This window comes from Onychostruthus taczanowskii, unplaced genomic scaffold, assembly GCF_017590055.1.
Source record: "Onychostruthus taczanowskii isolate IOZ18803 unplaced genomic scaffold, ASM1759005v1 scaffold17, whole genome shotgun sequence".
Taxonomy (NCBI): domain Eukaryota; kingdom Metazoa; phylum Chordata; class Aves; order Passeriformes; family Passeridae; genus Onychostruthus; species Onychostruthus taczanowskii.
The window spans coordinates 403,343-422,727 of record NW_024498906.1 but is presented as its reverse complement, the minus strand read 5'-3'; the positions used below and the strand labels follow the sequence as shown (position 1 = coordinate 422,727).

At 43.9% G+C, this 19,385-nt stretch overlaps 1 protein-coding gene across 1 annotated transcript in view; it reads right to left on the bottom strand.

Annotated features, from left to right (window-relative positions):
* NHS (NHS actin remodeling regulator) overlaps window positions 1–19,116 on the bottom strand; it is a 243,113-nt gene extending 223,997 nt beyond the window's left edge. Inside the window, exon 1 of the mRNA XM_041399988.1 lies at window positions 18,618–19,116. Within this exon, the coding sequence (XP_041255922.1) occupies window positions 18,618–19,017 (400 nt within the window). The 5' untranslated portion in view covers window positions 19,018–19,116. The remainder of the gene's footprint in view (window positions 1–18,617) is intronic.
* Between the last annotated feature and the right edge of the window lie 269 nt (window positions 19,117–19,385).

The following is a 19,385-nucleotide window of genomic DNA, read 5'->3' as shown; positions in this document are numbered from 1 at the left end:
TGTTTCACATGGAGCATGTAAGTGCAAAAAGATTAGATGGAAAAATAAAAAGCAAGCGCAGCATTACGAGTTCAGATGATAAATCCTTCCAGATGGGACCCACGCACCACTGCTCTTTCTGTCGGATCTTGTGCTACAAAGGACTGAAGCCACAACACTGCTCTGAGATCACACACATCTACAGTGAACTAAATCCTCTTTGAATTCAATTTCAGCAGGTATTAAAAGGAAAGGACTTCTCTTTCAGCTCTTGTTAGCATTTTCATCCCATTCTGGAATTTGTCTATCATTTCTATCTTTTGATTTAAAAATGTTAATAAAGATTGATGGTCTCCCTGAGGAAAAACAGGTGAGGAGATAGCACAAGTTGGATTATATCATCCCAATAAATCTTCCTTTCAAAACAAACACAGCTTTCTCTTCTTGCAAAATACTGCTCTTTAAAGACTATACTTTGTTTTTTTAATAAAGGAAAAAGTCTTTCAACTGTGTTAATGATTAGCAAATGATATGGCAGCTCACCAAGATGCTTAGGCCTGTAGCTTTATGTGTATTAATCTGATAAGTAACTAAATGAAGGATTCTTTATTCTTCACTTACAATGGCTGAAGTCATTGGATTTAGTGAGGGAAGGCTACAGCACTGAGCCTGGAAATATGGGGAGGATGGAGGGAGAAACTGAGGAGAAAGGAGCTCCCTCAACACACTCATAAGGATACTGCTGTCTGCAGCCTCCTTTGAGTTGTGAATGATACTGAGAAATAAAAGAGCTCTAGAAGCAGCTTATAAAAATAATTAGTGGCATGAAAAGATCTACAGATGGAAAGACACTGGAGAGGTCTAATGTATTTAATTTAGATATAAGGGCACAAGAAAGAGGTACACAAAGGAATGAATAGTACAGAGAGAGAATTCCGTGATTCTTTAATTATCCAGCTTTGTAATGCAAGAACAAGTGGGTATTCAGAGAAATTAAACTAATTCCAGAGAGTTCCCAGGCAATACACAGGTAACCAGCAGAGCTGCTGGCCATGTTTCATCACTAAGGCCAAGAATTTAGGAAGAAATTTTAAAAAAACCAAAAAACACACGCCCAGCTCAGTTAATAGTAGCATGTGCAATGACAGCAGAGTGAACAAACAACACATAAGAAGCTCATGCTGCAAAGGACCTGTCAAAGCCAAGCCTTCCTTCTCTATGATAAAGCTTCATGTGTGGGCAGTTGCTACTACTTTTTACTAGAGTACTTCTTACACTTTGCTTGAACCATCTGCTACCAGCCACGATTTTCTGATCAAAACTATTTTTCTGAGTATTTCAGGATTGCCATTAGGCTCAAGGAAGAAAGAATATTCTTTCCCTCCCCTGAGCCCTCTCTCTTCAGCCTGCAGCAGGCCATGCCTGGGATGGGAGGGAGCCTGCGCTGCTCCCTCCACTGTTACAGCAGAACACGAACATTGCCTGCCCTGTGCTGTTTCCATGGCCCTGCAAAACCCCACAGGTGAAAAGAAAACCACGTTCTCCCCAGGGAAATGGGCAGAGGAGTCAATCCCGCACCATACCAGTGCCTGGGGAGCAGCACGGGGCAGAAGGGGCACCCTCAGCACACCTCACGCCATAAGCACGGGGACAACTTTTGCCTCCAGAGGGCAGAGAAACGCAAATGGAAACGATCCAGCTTGCTGTGGCTCCTCCGTATGCCCGGTCTTTTGACTGAATTCCCTGGGAGAGGGAGGGAAAGCAAAAAAAAACCCCGAAGCGATTGATGAGGGAAGCTTTGTCTGCCCGGACAATGAACTAGCGGCTGGCCGCCACAGGCCGCGTCCCTCCGCGCTTTGTTCCCGGCCCCGCCATCAGCTGAGAGCCTCGTCTGCCTCAGCAGCACGCCGTAATGATGGCAAGGGTTAAACACCACTTACATGGAGGTACAAAAGGCCAGCATCACTTCATGTGAGGCCAGACAGCTGGTTTGTATAATTCCAGTTTTCACAGAGCATTTTCTTTTCCAGTGTGTCCCGTTAAAAAAGCTTTTCCTCGTGAGTTAATTCTCTCACTGGAGAATGCCAGTGCAGCTCCAATTATCTCTGAGATAATCCAAAGCTAAATTCGCTGTCAAACTCAGACCTGGGATAAGACTTCAAGAGAAAAACTGTTATGAAAGTACTCACCATTAAATCACTTAAAGACAAAGCAGAGAGTTTGTTTTGTGTCTATCCTGTTGTGTTTTTTTCCCCCAAAAAAGCCTAACCACTCTATGTTTCTAGGAGTTTCCAGATAAGAACATCTGTTTTTAAATAATCTCAGTGCTACTCTGGAGTTTCTACATCTGACAATGACACAATCAGCTGCTTTTTATTAACTTATTTGTTTGCGCAACAGCATTGGTGAATGTTCATCCATTCATCGCTGCACATCAAGCAACTGGGGCAGATCCAGTAGCAGGAGTGTTCTGTGCTTGCCAATTCTGGTATATCAGCACTAACTAGTAGCTGAATCACGCTTGCCTTGCCTGAGCAGGCATTCACTGAAGACAAACACATACACAGTTGCTTACTGAATCCTCTTTCCTCCACATTTTAACAGCTAAGAAGTGAACTAAAAGCATAACTCAACAGCAAGGCATTTAAGGTGTACCTGAATCCTCCTTCCCCTAACTCCCTGTCTCCAAGACTCTTTCAAGCCATGAAAAAATGCCCTTTTCCAGAGATATCCCTGTAACCATGAGTACAGGAAGGAGCTGATCAGTGAGAACTCCTGTAAACAGATGTTATGCTATCACACACAGCTTTGCAAGGCTTTGGAATACCATCCTAGAAGCCCTTGGAATTTCTCACAGTGTGAGCTAATACTGACTGCCAAAGAGCTGAGGGGAGGGGGCAGAGCAAAGCAGTCCCTAATTTAATAACATGCTATATGACCTTCACCTCAGCCCACCACTTGAAGCCTTTGGCACATGACTCTCCTGTCGAGAATGGATGGAGGACACTGGGCATCACTTCAATTCACAGGACAAAGAGCAGGAGCAATAGTGAGACTCACAGGTGCAGGGTGTGCCACAACAGCCCTCAGGAACCAAATTTAACAGTTGCACTTCAATTTTGTACAAGGGAGAAAGCCCCTTTGCTGCACTCAGTCTGACTGACAAGCAATCTTCCCTGAAAGTCTTCCTAATGGCTCAGACCAGTGGACTTGATGCCTGTCCTTTTAGAGGGTAAATGAAAAAGCATGGTCCTTGAACCTTTTAATCATGGCACCTCAAGCTCTTAAATGCTTCAAAGACTGGACTATAGAGGGGCACATGGAAGAACCAGAAAATCCCATAGAGTCCAGTCTGATTTCTGCAACTATATATATTCTGTAACTACCCCTTTGACAGCACTATTATATCTGATCTGATTTTGACTTTTTGGAATGAGTGGAAGTGGACAAGCTGCTTGGCAGCTGTGAAGATGCTGTGCATGATGGAGCAAGGGGGTGTTTCACACAAAGGCAGGTCTCAATTTGGTCCTACAGCCCAATGATCTTACAAGAAGATTGCACACGGTTTTGAAATGTCTTGACCAAAACTGTTGCTGTCCCTGCTGGAAACAAAAGCACCTTGTAATCATGCCATAATCCAAGAAGTTTTATAACAAGCCCTCTCCTCTACCAAACTGCCACTGTAAATAGAAGAATGGAGATCTCCACCTCCACTAAAATGAACAAAGCTGTGGATCTGGGTTTAAAAGGTAAGGGGGATATGATTACACTTTACAAGCCACCTGCAGATCTTGAGTAAACTACTATTTAATTGAATCATTCTTCTGAAATTTTCTTTAAAGAAAAAGAAAGATACTGACTCATTATGGTTTCTTTGATCCTTTCCAACAAGTAATGAAACAAGTAATTTTCCTTCCCTGGGTCCTCCCCTATTTGCTCCCTGAAGTGTCAGCCTGCTCCAGGAGACTGTCCCTGCTTGTGCCATAACACTGCTTATCCTGCCTATTGTCTCTGTTAAAGATGCTACAGTTCTGATTAAACTACTAATGAGGTATGTCTACTGCCATGGGTGGGTAAATCATGTCTACCAAGGCACAGCAAAGAACAACCACATCAGGGCATTGCTTGTGACTTCCCCAGCATTTTGGGAAAGGGCTGACTTCAAATACACCCTGTTGTGTCCACATACCCTCAGAAATAACAATGAAACCTAATGTTGTCCAAATCCCTGTTACGCTGGAGCACCTCTTTCTTGATAGACTTCATACTTAAATGATCATTTAAATATTCTTCTGCATTTGCATGATATCTACACTCCCTCTATGCTTGTGAACTACACAGGAAAAGCTAACAGTAGTTTAATAATACACTAAGGTGATGGTAACAAAAGTGAAGCTACAGCTTTCCATAACATTAGATTTACTTTATTAAGCTTTTAGTACTGCAAGAGATTAACAGTGACAGATTCTCTTGTAGAGTAGCAAAAGCAATTGCAATTCTTGCAACTTTCACATTAATCACATTTAAACATGCTGCTAACAGATGGGCATCATGGAGTGCTAGGTCTCTCACAAGTCAGTACTAACAAAAAGAATGTCTAAGAGATCTTGTGGCTTCTGCAGTTCAGAGGGATTGTATATCCAGGCACCTTGTTATTGTTTTCGTTGCATATTATCTAGGATTATTAGAAAAGCTCAAGTTAAACAGAGGACAGACTTCAGCATACGTGAGCAGGAAGGGAGAGGAAGGGGGGCAGAAAGAGTAAAAACAAGACCACCCACACAAAGTTCCTCTAAGTCCACATTTCACATGCATGATCAGGATTTTTCCACTACACAGGGCAAGCACTAGGTTCTGCAGTGCAACTTTTCCTCTGACCCTACTACCTGCAAAAACATTTCCCCAAAGCCCAGACACAAGCCCAAGCTGTGAAAAATGAGCTGCCAGGCTCAAACCTGGCTGGACAGAGAATGACAGTCTGTCCTCCCTCCCCTTTCATTAGTGCAGATGTCAGGTTCAGGTGCTCTCCCAGCTTTTTGACCAAAGCTGGGAGAGCACCTGAAGAAAACCAGCGTTAGAACTTGGCACCCAGATAGAACATAGATGTTTAATAAACTTCCCAGGACCGTTTTTTAATTAAACCAAGTCCCAAGGTAAAACCTCATCTTTACATGACTGTAATTAACCAGGACAAACTGTCTGTAACATAAGAAAGCTCAATCTCCTCTACGAGCCAGACCTCAAAAGAAAGACTGGCAATTGCAAACTCAGCCCAACCTAAGGTTAGTCCTCACAGAGCAAGGCCTGCAGATCTCCTCATTTCCAGCCTGCAAGGACTCCTGCTTGCTGAAAAGTAAGACTGGAGAATCCCACCTGGGGATACTGCCTTCATATGGCACCTGAAAGCATTTGCCCACAAAGGACAGAAGCATTCCTGATGTGGAAGGGTCTCAGCCTTGCAGATTGCCTGTCATTTACAAAACAGGTCTGTGTGTCGTGGATCTACCACCCCACAACCCAACTTGCTCTCACTGCTTGTGTGATAACTCCTCTGAGAGGAAGGATGTGCTGTCACTCTGCCACAGACCTGAGAAGAGAGTGACAAAAAGCCTGTGGCAGTACCCACTTCACACTGTGACATTCATAGAACTTAAGGGACTCATCTGAACTAGAAACTTCCTCTGCTCAAGAGTGAAAGACAGGCTCACCTTTGAACAGAATGGATGGCCCAAAGTTTAGAGTGCTAAAACTTGGTGATCTGAATGGCACTAACAACCTCCCCCTAAGCTGTCATGAAAAGTCAGTGGATGAATCCAGGTCCCCTAGGCAGTAGCATTTTAGCCGCTGGATCCTCCTTCTCAGTTCCAGCCTGCAAAACTAAACACTCCCAGCTCACTGAAGAGGAGTTCAGCACCTGGATGGGTCTGAGACTGCTCTACACAGCTACAAACCACTGACTGACAGCACCAGAGTCCGCCTAAAAGCTGTTTGCTGTGTTTCCTCATAAACCAGTTCCAGTGTCCACAACGTGCTTGGCCAGGACCACACTGACATGGGACTTCCAGGGAGCAGAATTCACATGATACTCAAACGGACCACCATGACTCCAAAACACAGCAGAAAAAAAGGCTGTACAGATATGAAAGGAAAATTCAGGTGAGCTTCCACAAGCTCTACAAATTTGTAAAATGATCCTGTAATGCTATCAGGGCACAAAGTAGTAGAAAGAAGTCTGTATTATGTCAATGAAAATAATATTGTTATATAATTCAGCATCCTCATACTCAAGGAATATGATCTGAAAGGAAAAACAGGAATTACTTTGACACTGGAGATGTAACTTGGACAAAGAAATATTGCATTATCAGCCAAAGTTTGTCTCAGTCAGCTCCAGCCTTCAATGCTAGAGCACTTAATTATGCTATCCAACATTCAGCTCTAGGGCTCTGTCCATCTGGCTCACGCCACTAGAATCAAGAAGCTACAGAAGAGCAGACTGCAGCAAACAAGGTCAGTATGTGCCAACTTCTGTAGAGACATATTTAACAAGCCCGAGGTTGGACTGTCTCAAAAGGGAGCAAAGGCACAGGAGACACCTCTTTGTGAAAACAAATACAACACTTTAGTGCATCTGCAAATGACACTGTATCACAGAATCACAGAATGAACTAGGCTGGAAAAGACCTTTTGAGATTATCAAGTCCACCCTATGACCCAGACTTGCATCACTTTACCTGTCACTTACCCATCTGTTTTCCTGGAAGATTTTATTTCATTAACTTGGCTTTTTTATGTTTTAATTTTATTTTTCAACCTTTGCTGTAATATTGCAGGGGAAGTTCATTCAAAAGCAAAGTTTTCACTCTTGCAAGTATGCAAGTACCAAACAGCAGAATTTCCACATCCCTAAGCAAGATGTATCTCAATGCTGTTCACCCATTACATGCAGCAGAAGAGTTTCCATCAACAACATCACAATCTCTGAGTCCAAACTTATCTTCCATTGAGAGAAGGAGGGAATGGGAAGGAAGTGAACTCAACCATGAGATGCTTTTGGATGAAGATACAAAGTCAAAACAAGCAAAAAACAAGATACATCAATTACCTTCAATTTTTACCTATGTAGTGAGAGGTGGGGTACTAAATATTTTCTCTCATTTGACCAGTTTGCTGCTAATATCGCTGTAAATTTCTTCTCCCATTCATCAAACTTTCCTAATCCCAGTGACCAATATGACCTTGTCCAGTCTCTCCACTGGTCTTCTTCCATTATCTAGATAAGCATTTCTTTCTGTGTATACATCTGTGTGTGTGTGTGTGTGTGTGTGTGTGTGTGTGTGTGTACACAAAATTGTTCCTCCTCTAGTGACACACAGAATTTTGAGGCAGAACCTCTTGTTTTTCTTCCTCATTGAGGAAAACCTATTCCAATTGTCGTTCAAAAAGGTCTGCACAAAAATGGGCACACTTACTTATTTTATGGTGGCAGAATGTTTTAGTCTCACAGTCCAAGATGCTGCTTATCAAGACAGATCTAAAGCCAAATAAGACTCAGAAAGGAAATCAGCCTGAGCTATGATATTTTACAGTTCCCTCTTATTTTCTTTAACTAATTGCCATTCTACTGGGTTCTTAGGAACAGGCAGATAAATGAAAGATACGTTTAATCTACACTAATAATTTGTGTTAAGTTCCACTTGGACAATTTCATAAATGAATAGTCACATTATAGCTGCTAAATGTAGCTGTAACCCATTCACTCATTTACAGACACAGCACTTCTCAAATACAGGTGTTCATTTTCATATGTGCCTGTAGGCACATGATTTTATTGTTAGATCTGAAAGAGAATCATACTCTAAATTTTGGGTGCATTGACAGAGGTCCCTAAAAATATTTACAGCACAAACGGGGTAAATACCCTAGGTCATACTTCAATCTGGATGCTGATTCACATCAGCTAACAGAGATCTATAATTAATGATAAAACTTCAGGTGAGCCTCCTACTTTCCCTTAGGAGGGTTTTGTCCAGAGCACAGTTTATCCAACCTCTGTCTTGGCATAAGACTAAATCAAGCCTGTGGCAGCTGTAACAGAGGCCTAAAAATACTACTGAAGTAATGAAGTAGTGATACTTATTTTAGAATATTAGCAGAGTAATGTTTGCCACAAAATATGCTTCAGCTACAGTGCAATTTGAAAGTACAGGAACTTAAACCAGTGCTTTTAATGAGTGCATTTACAACATCTATTAAAAGCAGGTTATGTTTGGGGGAGGGGAATAATTACATCTTTGCAGGTAGTTTATTAACTGAACAAGACAGCACCACATTAAAGATAATCAATGGAGAATAAACCACAGTTGTAAAAATTAATACTGTTCATTCACACCACGAAGGGAGTGAGGGGGTGGTGTCTGTTCTATTAAGACAAAAGTAAAAGTATAGCCCTGTGAAACCACCATGAGAAGAGGAGCAAAGGATAGGATGGCACAAAATGAAAGTCGGTCAAAGCACTAAGTTTCAAAAAAAACCAATATTGAAATTGAAAAGAAATAATCAGCAATTCTGGAGGGGAAAGAGGAATATGAACAACCAGGTTTGCAAAGAGTGGTACTAATGAAGCCTGGTTTTCTCCAGCTTTTATGCCATGCAAAGACTGACTTTCACACTGAATTAAATGTGAGGTCCAACTGGAGCACTTTTTTTTATTAGATTGGAACATTTATATAGGATTCCTTCCCCAGTGAATTTTCTAGTTTCTAATAAAGAACAAGACCTTCCTCCAAATGCAGTAGGAATAATCTGTCCTCTCCTTTACCTGGCAGCCTCTTTTATGATTTCTACATTGTGGCCATGTAGTTGAAATTGTAGCTGAGTAACAAATATAAAATTCCTGAATGGCTGGTGTGAGATACCAGCGCACCTACCCCCTTCCCTGCTATACACACAGAATGTGCTATTCCTTAATACTTGTTTTGGATAAGAAACAAGGCTAAAACAGTGCTGCCAGAATAATCCAACTTATGGAGAAAATTTGTCTTTGGTATGCTAACCGTGTGCAAGGCTTCAGGCAATTTTCTGCAGAGACCAAGATCTCAGGTTCCTGCAGCAATACTTGTTGCAAGGAACAGTCAACGCAGGAGGGAAGATGAGATCTCCTCAGTGCTGAGACAGGAGCCTCTGTGATGATTTTAACTGCTGGGGTAGAGGAAGGCCAGAGGAGCTGAGTTTAGTACAGCCTGAGGCAGAAGAACCAATCAGAAGTGGGTTTGAATAAGCATGAGAAAGTCATCCCCCCAAAAAAAATACAAGAAAGAAAAAAAGCTTGCATTAAAAATTTGGTCTGTGCAGAGCTATGCAGTTTCCAGGGTTAAGGCTGGGCATGTGAAAGTCAGTGGTCAATCCATGATATATGATTTCTTTTCGTAGAAATTAATTAAGATACATCTCCTGACTCTCCTCCTGTATACAACATTTAACCAAATACCACTTCACCAAAGAAAAGACCATGCCTATGACAAGAACTAGCCCTCTTTTTCCTGCAAGTCTGCAAGTAAATAAACTTCACAGGGAAAAAAAAAATCTGGGTAGTATCCATTCTTTGGACTTCCTCTGATTTGCATGGTAAGCATTAAATCATAATTAATCTCTTGTTTCACTTAAAATTAAATCACCCCTTATCATAGATCACTAGATCGCTAAGTACTGGATGCAGTGAAACATGTATAGCATCTTAAAAAAGTTTGCCTCTGAGCATCACAGCGAGTTACTGGTGCCTATCTTGAATTTCATCATCCAAAAGATCTGATTTCTGCAATCATGGACATGGCTTCTGAAGAGAACAATGCTTGGCAATGCCTTTTTGGGAAAGAAAAAAAATCAGGCAAAATTGAGCATGCACAGAGAGCCCAGTTTTGCCTTTAAAGCAGTTCAAAGCCTCTGAACACACTGGAATTTTTCAGTGCACCTTACATATTCTGCTCCTAAAAATGACCCAATTCTGTAGCCACTGATACACACATCTTCAAGAAGGATTAGCACCTTTTTTCCCCAGCTCACCCTCTGTCCAGGTCAACTTAAAAGTCTGTTCAAACATTGTCAAGATAACAAAAACACTTTGAGAAGGCAGGGAAAAAAGCTGCAGAGGCCCGAAGATTCTGTGCATATTTATAGCACAAACACATGCTCATTCCCCTTAATCACATGCACACTTTCGCAAAACGTCTCCTCCAAACTTTCTCAGGGACTCGGTCTGAGTGGCTGTAGTTCAAAGTCCAACTGCCTTGGCAGCTGAAAAGAAAGAGAAAACCATGGTGGCTTTGTAAGAATTACAGTGATCTTATTAAAAAAAAAGTATGTCACCCTCTGCTGGGACTTAACATGGCAGTGCCACGCAGCACTCATTGAACTGAGCAGCATTTCAAGCACACAGCTCCCGGTATAATAAGACTACAGGCTTAATTAGGTTCCTATCAGTATTGCTTTTTTCCTGCCTTCAGCCAAGAAGGTATAAGAAAAGATTGTCCAATACAGATACTGCAATTTAAAGTCTCAAGTTAAGAACACAGTGGGTGTATATCTACTATAAAATCTACCCTAAAAACATGCCAGTTGTTAAACTAAGCAGTGCATTAGAAGCAGTTAGATATAATGAGAATGTAAATGGAAAGTATTCTAGAGAGATATTTCAGCTAAAAACAGCATACACACTATGCTATCTTTTATTTTAATCATGCTTTAAGCCCTGCCTTTTTGAACTTTTTATAAATTCTGCTATCTCCCTCTGCAGTTACTTACATATTGGTATATAAATTCAAAGACGAGAAGCAATTAGGAATGAAGGGAAGACTCCCTCTCTTGATGCTAATACATCAAAGGAAGTGAAAAAAACCTTCCCCCCTCATACACACTGGGTAACACAGAGAGTTTCTGCTCTTCACAGCCTAATAGCTCAAGTAGTTCCAATCGAGAGTCTGATGTCAGCCTCTGATTACATGGAGATGCCAAGTGATTGGAAAGAGCGGCCTTTGAGAAATCCCAGCTCTCTGACTCCGGCGACCACGCAACCTTGCAACAATGCATTTAAAACACACACATGTATTACTCACATCAGCTGGTCCTATTTTTTCCCCACTTTGAGATTACAGCATTGCTATTAAGAGTTTCCAGGGGTATCTGCTTGATTTAGGTACATGTTTGAAGGAAATGTGTCAGATCAGGGGCTTTTTTAAACAGCTGTCCCTCCCCTGCACCCAATCTCTTTTGCTGTCCAGTTTGGAGAGAGGAAGAACCAGGTGCTGCCTTTAAACAGACACACTTCAGAAGTCTGCTTTTGTCTGAATGGAGAAGAAGAGGCTGGGACTGGCTCATGGCAGGGATCAGTAAGGACTGTTCCCATTCTTTTTCTGCACCTTTGCACATCTCTGCCAGATCAGCCTAATGCGATCCTCGGAACTGAAGCCTTAGAACAGGTAAACCTATGTAAGAAATGCCAACAAAACCTGATTCTGCTGATTCAAAACAGCAGCTGAGTGGCATCCTGAAATTGGGTATTTATATTTCCTTCTTGCAAGTCCTTCCCTCAGTCCAAGGACATTTGAGAACCGTGCAAGAGTTTTTTGGAAACACTCCAAGCCCTTAATCTTTCAAAAAGGAAAAGGACCATCTCTTATGCATCTGAATCAACAGGTGAATGACCTCCCCACACCCTCAGCAAGTTACCAGAGTCCATTTATTTCTTAATCACCTTATCTCCCCTGTATGAGCAGGGAAACTAACCAAAAGTAGGAATGACTCCATTGATTTCACTGGAACATCCATCTTATGTTTCAGTATGAACACAAACATTATGCTATTAAGGCTTTTAAATAGAAGCATGGAGTTTTAAAAGGGGCTGTAGGAAGAATTTCTGCTAAACCATTAGATGCACAGTAAGTTCATGTCTCTTACAGGTCTGGTTCTATTTTCTCTGCAGCTTTGCTCCTGTGTAAAGGAAACCTTATTGGTTTTAAAGGAGCTAAAACATTTCCAGCAAATTTCTAATAAGCCCACTGGAGACTCTTGCTTGGCCCTTGAGCATGAGCCAGAAAGAAGCTGCAGTAACTACTATGATATTACACAGCTGTGTAGCTGCAGTGAGGTGGAAATCAAGCACTGAATGTTTTTTGATATGTTTTTTTAACTGGCAGGCTCTCCATCTAGCAACAAAATCCCCAAACATTCAAACCTGGTACATTAGCTTAAGTACTATTTGTGGAATGATAAGCAAGGGGCTATAGAACAGGCAAAGGCTTTCTGAGCTACACCAGTGGAAGACCAAGAAAATTACACTCAGCAAAACTCTAGAAGATTTACACCTGTATAACAGGGAATGGCTTTGGAGGTAAACCACTGCTTTCTGCTCTTCATCTGTTACCAGGCTGTGCCAGACAAAGTCTAGTGAGTCTACCTGAGCACTGAGCTCTCAGAGCCTTTCCAATGAGCATCTCACTGGCCTTGGCAGGACAAAGGATTTTACACTATGCTTTTATCCGCAAAGAGACCAGAGTCTGCATTCCACAAGCTAACAGGACTGAAAGTGACAACCCCAGCTTTCAAAAAGTTACATTTCTGCCAAAGCCACCTGACAAATTCCATCCCATTAGCTTTTATCACATACTAAATGCATGAGAAAAAAATACCTCAAGCAAAGCCTCTGAATGGTTGTGTTCCTGTGTTAAAGGTCTTCTATCACCATGTTGTAAACAAAGATAAGGCATTTTTCTGCTAAATCACAGTACTCTAGCTAATGGTGCTCTAACAATGTTAAGGTAAAGTGGGGATGGGATCCTTAAATGAGCAGGTTTTTCTTCCTCTGTCCCTTTGTTGTTCTGACAGCAGTAAAGGTAAGAAGGAAAGCCCATGCTTTGGCCTCCCTCTCCTTTCCACTCTGATAATGTGCCATCAATCCTCTGCATTTAGAAGAAACCATGCACTGAGGAAATTCTCCAACATTCCCACAGCCACAGCTTGGGTTATTTACATTCATGGGCAAGTGTACCAGAGAGGTGAGTTCTGTAACACAAATGAGTACATAGTGACCAGCACAACACCAACAAACCAAACCTGGCAAGTAAAGCCAAAAGCCATTCTCCTTTTCCAAAAGGGCAAGTGAAGAGGTTGTGTCACTCCATTTGGGCAGGTAAAGGAAACAAAGCTGAAAGTGATGGATTACTATATCCAGTGTACAGCTGCTTTTCTTTGGAGGTTTTATTCTGCACCCAAAAAAGACTTGCCAGTTAATATCATTTCAGTGTACAAAGGGAGCTCTGAATACATCCTCTTGCTTCATGCCCCCCGGGTTACATTAGTGTGCACCTCTAAAAGTGTAACTTCCCTCACACTTAGACAGGTCACTAACTATAAAGGACAATAATACAAAGTTAAAGGAAGCTAGGAATCTCTTCTGTTTTGTCTCCAGCAGTATCTGAGATGTTTTTGCATAAATGTATCCAACCCATGGAGATGCACCTCAGTACTACAGAAAATCCATACAATGAAAATTGCACTTTGAATCTCAAGGCTCTTGAGAACCTGAGATAAAGTGCAATACTTATCTTCCCAACATGGATATTTTTCTTTCAAGATGCATCTACTCTTAAGGTCTTATGTACCTCCTTGAAGATCTCTGCATGGATGCTCACCAATCCTAAGCCTAGGATGGCCTTACAATGCAACTGAATTCTGAGATGGAAGCATGACAATTTCTTGATTACATTTCAACAGCAATTGAGACTTCAGCACATTAAGTCAAGGAGGAGGAAGTGCATTTTCTGATGAGCTTTGGCTCCAACATATGCTTTGTAAAAATGTTAGGATTGTGGCAGAAAATACATGAAAACCTTATAAGGGATTAAACATTTCCCTGCAGCGCTCAAAACCCAAACAGAAAAGCATTATATCAGTGTGGTTAAAAGCCACACTAACAAAAACCCCAAACCAAAGAAAATCAAACCAAAACCACCTAAAAAGCGCAAGGAAAGAGACTAAGAGCAAGAGTGAAACTTGCCAGGCTGTTCTCAGTAGCCAACTTCAATCAAACAGAATAAACTAATGCAAAGCCTAAAATTATAAAGAATCAGTTCAGAGCTGTCTTTTTTATCTCAATACTGACACTTCAGGAAAAAAGAAAATCCTACAGAGGAGCTCACTGTAGAGATCCAAGGGCCTCTGAAGAGCAGAGTAACACGGGAGATCCCCACACTTGGAAGCAGCTGCATCACTAACTTAGCAAATAGCAAAATCAGGAATGGAAAAGTGGAGCAATGAAGATACAGCAGGCAACTTCTGGAAACCATACAGCTTTTAAAAAGATTGGCTACTTGTAACACATTGATGCTTTTGAAAAAAGTCTGGAATGTGTGGAATTCTCTGGGATGCCAGGGTGCAAAAAGGATCTCATTAGCTAGGGCTTTCAAAATCTGCTGCCCGGTTGTTGCCTATTATTCAAAAAGCAAGATGACTAACATCATCAGTTTCTGTAAAGTACAATATTCCACTTAAACTGCCAGATCTCTAGTCCCCTAGACTGAGAAATCATCTTTCCAAATAACCATGGAGGCACTGAATCCCAAGTCTACACACTAGTCTAGAACTTCTATGTTTCCATATTACCAAGATAATCAAGCATCTAATAATAAAACTGGGCAGTACCACACTGCTCAGTTCTCTTGCTGCCAACAAGAAAACTCTAAGCAACATCCAGACTGACAACAATCATGTTATTCCCACATGGTTCTGCTTTAGAAGCAGACCCTGGAACTGCTCACGATGAAAAGCAGTGGAGTGGCAGAAGGGCAAAGTAGTTAGTTCAGGAGCTGAGCAGGAAAGCATTTCTCACCATTGTTTCTCTTACATTCAGAGGACAGGAAAGGATTCATATTTGCAAGATGCTGGCTGGCCAGAAGCTTAAAAGAAAGATGAAAGGACAAGCAGCATCTGGGGAGGCAGAGGCAAGGGACTTTGAATTTTTGAAGATGACCTGCTTGCAACTGCCCAGAATCTATTCTTTATTGTGCCTAACAAAGTTTTCCAATCACACAGAACAGTGACAAAAACAAAGGGCAACACATAGGTAAATACCTTTACCAGTAGCTTAGTAGAAGACTTTAAATACTTTTCTTAAAGCAGAGTATACACATACTTGCAAATGTTCACCATTGCAACACCAACAGAGCTGAGAATGTTAAGGCCCCGTGAAAATGACAACAGTAGTGCTAAGCATTACTGGAAAAATGCCAGTTTTAATTAATTTTAATTCTTCATTAATATTCCCTGAATCCAACATAGATGTTTAAATATAATGATACATAATTTTCAGTATAATATACAACATTACTGTATTATATGCAAAACTGTAAAACTGTAAAAACTGTAAAACTGTATTATATGCTATTTTCAAGAGAACTCCTTTCCTGCTCTCCTTCCCCTTGGTATCATCTCTACAAATGCCAAGGAATGGTATTCTGGGCAAGGAATGCCCCTCTAACCACTGGCTCCTATAGCTCCTGAGATGACATTAGCCCATAATTTCCTTTTCCTAATGCAGCCTGAGTGTTCACAGGGGAATCTCAGAATACAGCTGGCTTATGAGGCCTGGAGAAAAAGACCTTCCATTGTCACAGCTCAATATCTGGGGTGTGTCCAGCAGCATTATTCTCAAATCACTGTACTGCATTTGAAGTTGGAATATGAAGAATGTCTCACTATGGCGAGATAGGCTCATAGTTTTAAACTGAATACTTGAAAAACTTGTGGCTGGGCTGCACTGTCCTGGTGTTAACATCCCAGTACATGGTGTCTTGGTCAATGCATCAATAAGCCCAGCCCCTCCAGACTCATCATACGTAATAAATTCAATGCAGCCATTACAGTCATGCCATGGGTGGGGTGGCTGCATGCCTGTCACCAGCTTGTTCCTTGCGGTTGTGAGTCCAAACCTCCAGCCAGTTCTGAATTATTCTTAGATGTGTCATTTGGGCTGGACAGCCAAAAGACAGCCCTGAGGCCATCCCATCATTTCCATGCTCACCACAGGAGATAGAAATCAGTATGCCTTAATGTGATGCTGATTAGGTCCTGGGCAGATCTGTGACCACCTGCGATTGCTCTCTTGGTTTCAAAAAAACAACTGGGTGTAGTAACTTGAGTGTAATACTTTCAGGAGTGAATTATGTAGGCACTTCATGCATAAAACAAACATTAGCATAGTCTTGCTGAAAGGAATAATGAAGGAGGAGGCGTCAGCCCAGAGAGGAGAAAGCACACTATCATTATACACTACAGGGAAGATGGGCAGCTCCCTGCCAGGCAGTTTTATCTGTCCCTCAGGAACAGTGAGCGGTCCGGAGGCCAAAGGGAGGTATTGCTCTGGGGGTGTACGGATTTTGGGGGAATGTGAGGAGATAATGTGTAGAGTGGTGCTGTTCAGCTCTGGGTCTCAGCTGAGATGTTCAGATGCAGCACTATGCAAATGCAGCTCTGCTGATCCAACACTGGAGGGGGAATAAAAGCAGCCAGAGGAGGCAAAGAAGTTGACTGTTCCTGTTCGTTGGATTGTATCGAGGCTTTTACCTTCAGGGAAGATGTGGTGCAGCGCTGCATGGAGAGAAGTGATGAGGACAGGGAGGTGTGCTTTGAGCAGCTGTACAGCTGCAGGCAAGACACACACCTACTGGAGGATGGGTGGGGGCAAAGCCCAGCGCTGTGGAGGATCCCTTGGCTGACCAGACCTAGGGACACCTGCAGATCTATCAGAGGCACTGTGCTGTATACAAGAGGAAGGAGGAACAGCTGGCAAACACAGGGAAGATTGTGACCAAAAATTTCTCCCCTCTTAAAGAGAGAAGGATTTAAGAGAAAAACAAACACTAAAAAAAATTTATCATCACAGGGATAAAGCCAGACTCTCTAATTAAGCAGATGACATAACTGTGCTGTAATATCAAGATTTTGCTCTGTGATTTGCAAACAAGCTGCACTTGCACAATCCAGAAAGAAAAAAGCCATACAGATTAGAACAGCTAAGCTCTGCTCTCACTTACATAGTATATACCCACACTTACTCAGCTCAAAGACCTACAGATGAGAATGTGATACGAGGAGTTTCATTTCCTCAGACAGTTCCCTCACTAGTCCAGCCAAGCCTCCTTCTCACTGCAGTTTCCAATCACAGCCAAGCACTCTGCTCTGATTACACACTCATCCTGAAACCACAAAAAATCTCCCTCAGTCTCATCTATGGTTGATGCACATTAATACATCCCCAGCAAAGTCACTGCCACTGTACAGATGCTGAGTATGCAGCTTAAATACCGTTGAACACTTAAGGCTTGATTCTGTTAATCAGGACAGCTTCACTGATCCTACAAGAGTTGCGTATATTCCACAAAGCTCCAATGGGGAGAAAATCTAAAGCACAATTTTTTAAATGGCATATTTATGAAAAACACCTAGAAGAAGGTCTTACTTATCCTGGTGCAAACTCACTTTGCTGTACTTAGTGAAGCTACTCAGGATTTAGAGGGGTACAGCAAAAGGCAAAAACTAAGTCAAATTCTCCTTTCAAGCCACTGCTTTTCCTGAAACAGACACTGAAGGGTCAGAACCAATACCAATCTCTGCTACTCCAGACTTCCAACCCACAGCCCTACCTATCAAAAAACCCCACGTATCCACAAGTGCTTGGGAAGCGTATGCACCAGCGAGAGTACAAAATCTTTAAACTGCTGTGAACACGAGCCATATTCAGCAGAAATCAGCAGCTGTTAGGACTACGGAGCTTTTCACTGCTTTTATAGTTTGGGTGGAGAAGAAACAGGATTCAAGCACTGCTCATAACACACACGAGCCATATTCAGCAGAAATCAGCAGCTGTTAGGACTACGGAGCTTTTCACTGCTTTTATAGTTTGGGTTCAAGCACTGCTCACAACAGAAGTTCTATATTGCCTTGATCTTTATCCTCCTCCCCCTCCTCCACCCTCCCCTCTTCGATCTTCAGGGCCACTCTTTAAACAGAAAGAAGTCATTAGCCAAACTTCCCTTATTTTATGGCCCCGACAGTTAGGTAACGACGAAGCAGTTTTATTATTTCTTCTAAAGAGCGTTCGATCGGGAATTCAGAGACGCTTCTAAGGGGAAGGTATCTGTCGGGGAAGGGGGACAGGCCGGCAAAGGCAGAAAACCCAAATATGCCCGAGTGCGGCGGATCATCTCCATCAGTCCCGGCGCCCAGCTGACAGACCTCGTCCCCCTCCCTGGCCAAACCCTTGGCTGCAGAAGATGCGTCCCGAGAGCCCCGCCAGCCAGCTCCTTACGTAAGGCACAAACCACTGACATCATCCCTCCCGCCGGCATCGCCGCGGCGCCCAGCGGCGCCCGCAGACCCGACCCGACCCGCGCCCGTTCCCTTCCCACTCTGCTGCCCCGCCAGGGCTCCTTTCCCACCGACTCTGGCCCCAAACTTTGCACGGCAGGTTGCCAGGGGATGGCTTTCCCCGCCGGGCGCCCCGTGCTGCGGTGCGCTCCATCCATCCCGCGGTGCGCCCCATCCATCCCGCGGTGCTCCCCATCCATCCCGCATTCCGTGGTACTTACGCACTGCCTCCTGCTTGGGGTCGAGGCCGCGCACGGCTCCCTGGAGGCCGGCGATGCGGCCGTGCAGCGCCCGTACGCGGCGGTGGGTACCCTGGATGTCAGCCTCGACCTCCTGGAAAAGGGTGCAGGCGTGCCGGGCCACGTCGGAGAGCTGTCGGAGGATCCGCGACAGGGCTACGTTGCTGACCGAGCAGAGGTCCAGCACCATCAGCACCGCTGCCGCCTCCCTCTCCCCGCCGCCAGCCGCCTCGGCGCCCTCGCTCGCCGTTCCCGGCTCCTCCGGCGGCGGGTCCCGCGGCGGCGGCGGCGGCTCCGCGCCCCAGCTCTCCTCCAGCACGGAGGCGGCGGGCTGCCGCCGGCACAGCCGCTGCGGCTCCACGGTCCGCTTGGCGAAGGGCATGGCCGAGCCCTCGGCCGGAGCTCTCCCGGGCTCCCGCGGGCACTGGCGGGGAACGCTGCCCTCCTCCTCCTCTTCCTCCTCCTCGTCCTTCTCCTCCTGGCCGCCGCCGCTCCTTGCCCGCCGCCGTCACTCGCGGGCGGCCGCCGGCGGGCGGCTCATCGCCTCGCTCCCTCCCTGCCGCCGAGCATCCGCCGCCGCCGCTGCCGCTGCGGGGAGCCGGGGCACATCCGCGCCGCCTCGCTCGCTCGCTCGCTCGCTCTCACGCCGTCCCGCTCCGGCGGCGGGTGTGAAGGGGCGGCCCGAAAACCCGGAGACAGGAATCCCACGGCCGCGAGGAGGAGCGAGCCGCCGAGCCTCCCGCCCGGGGT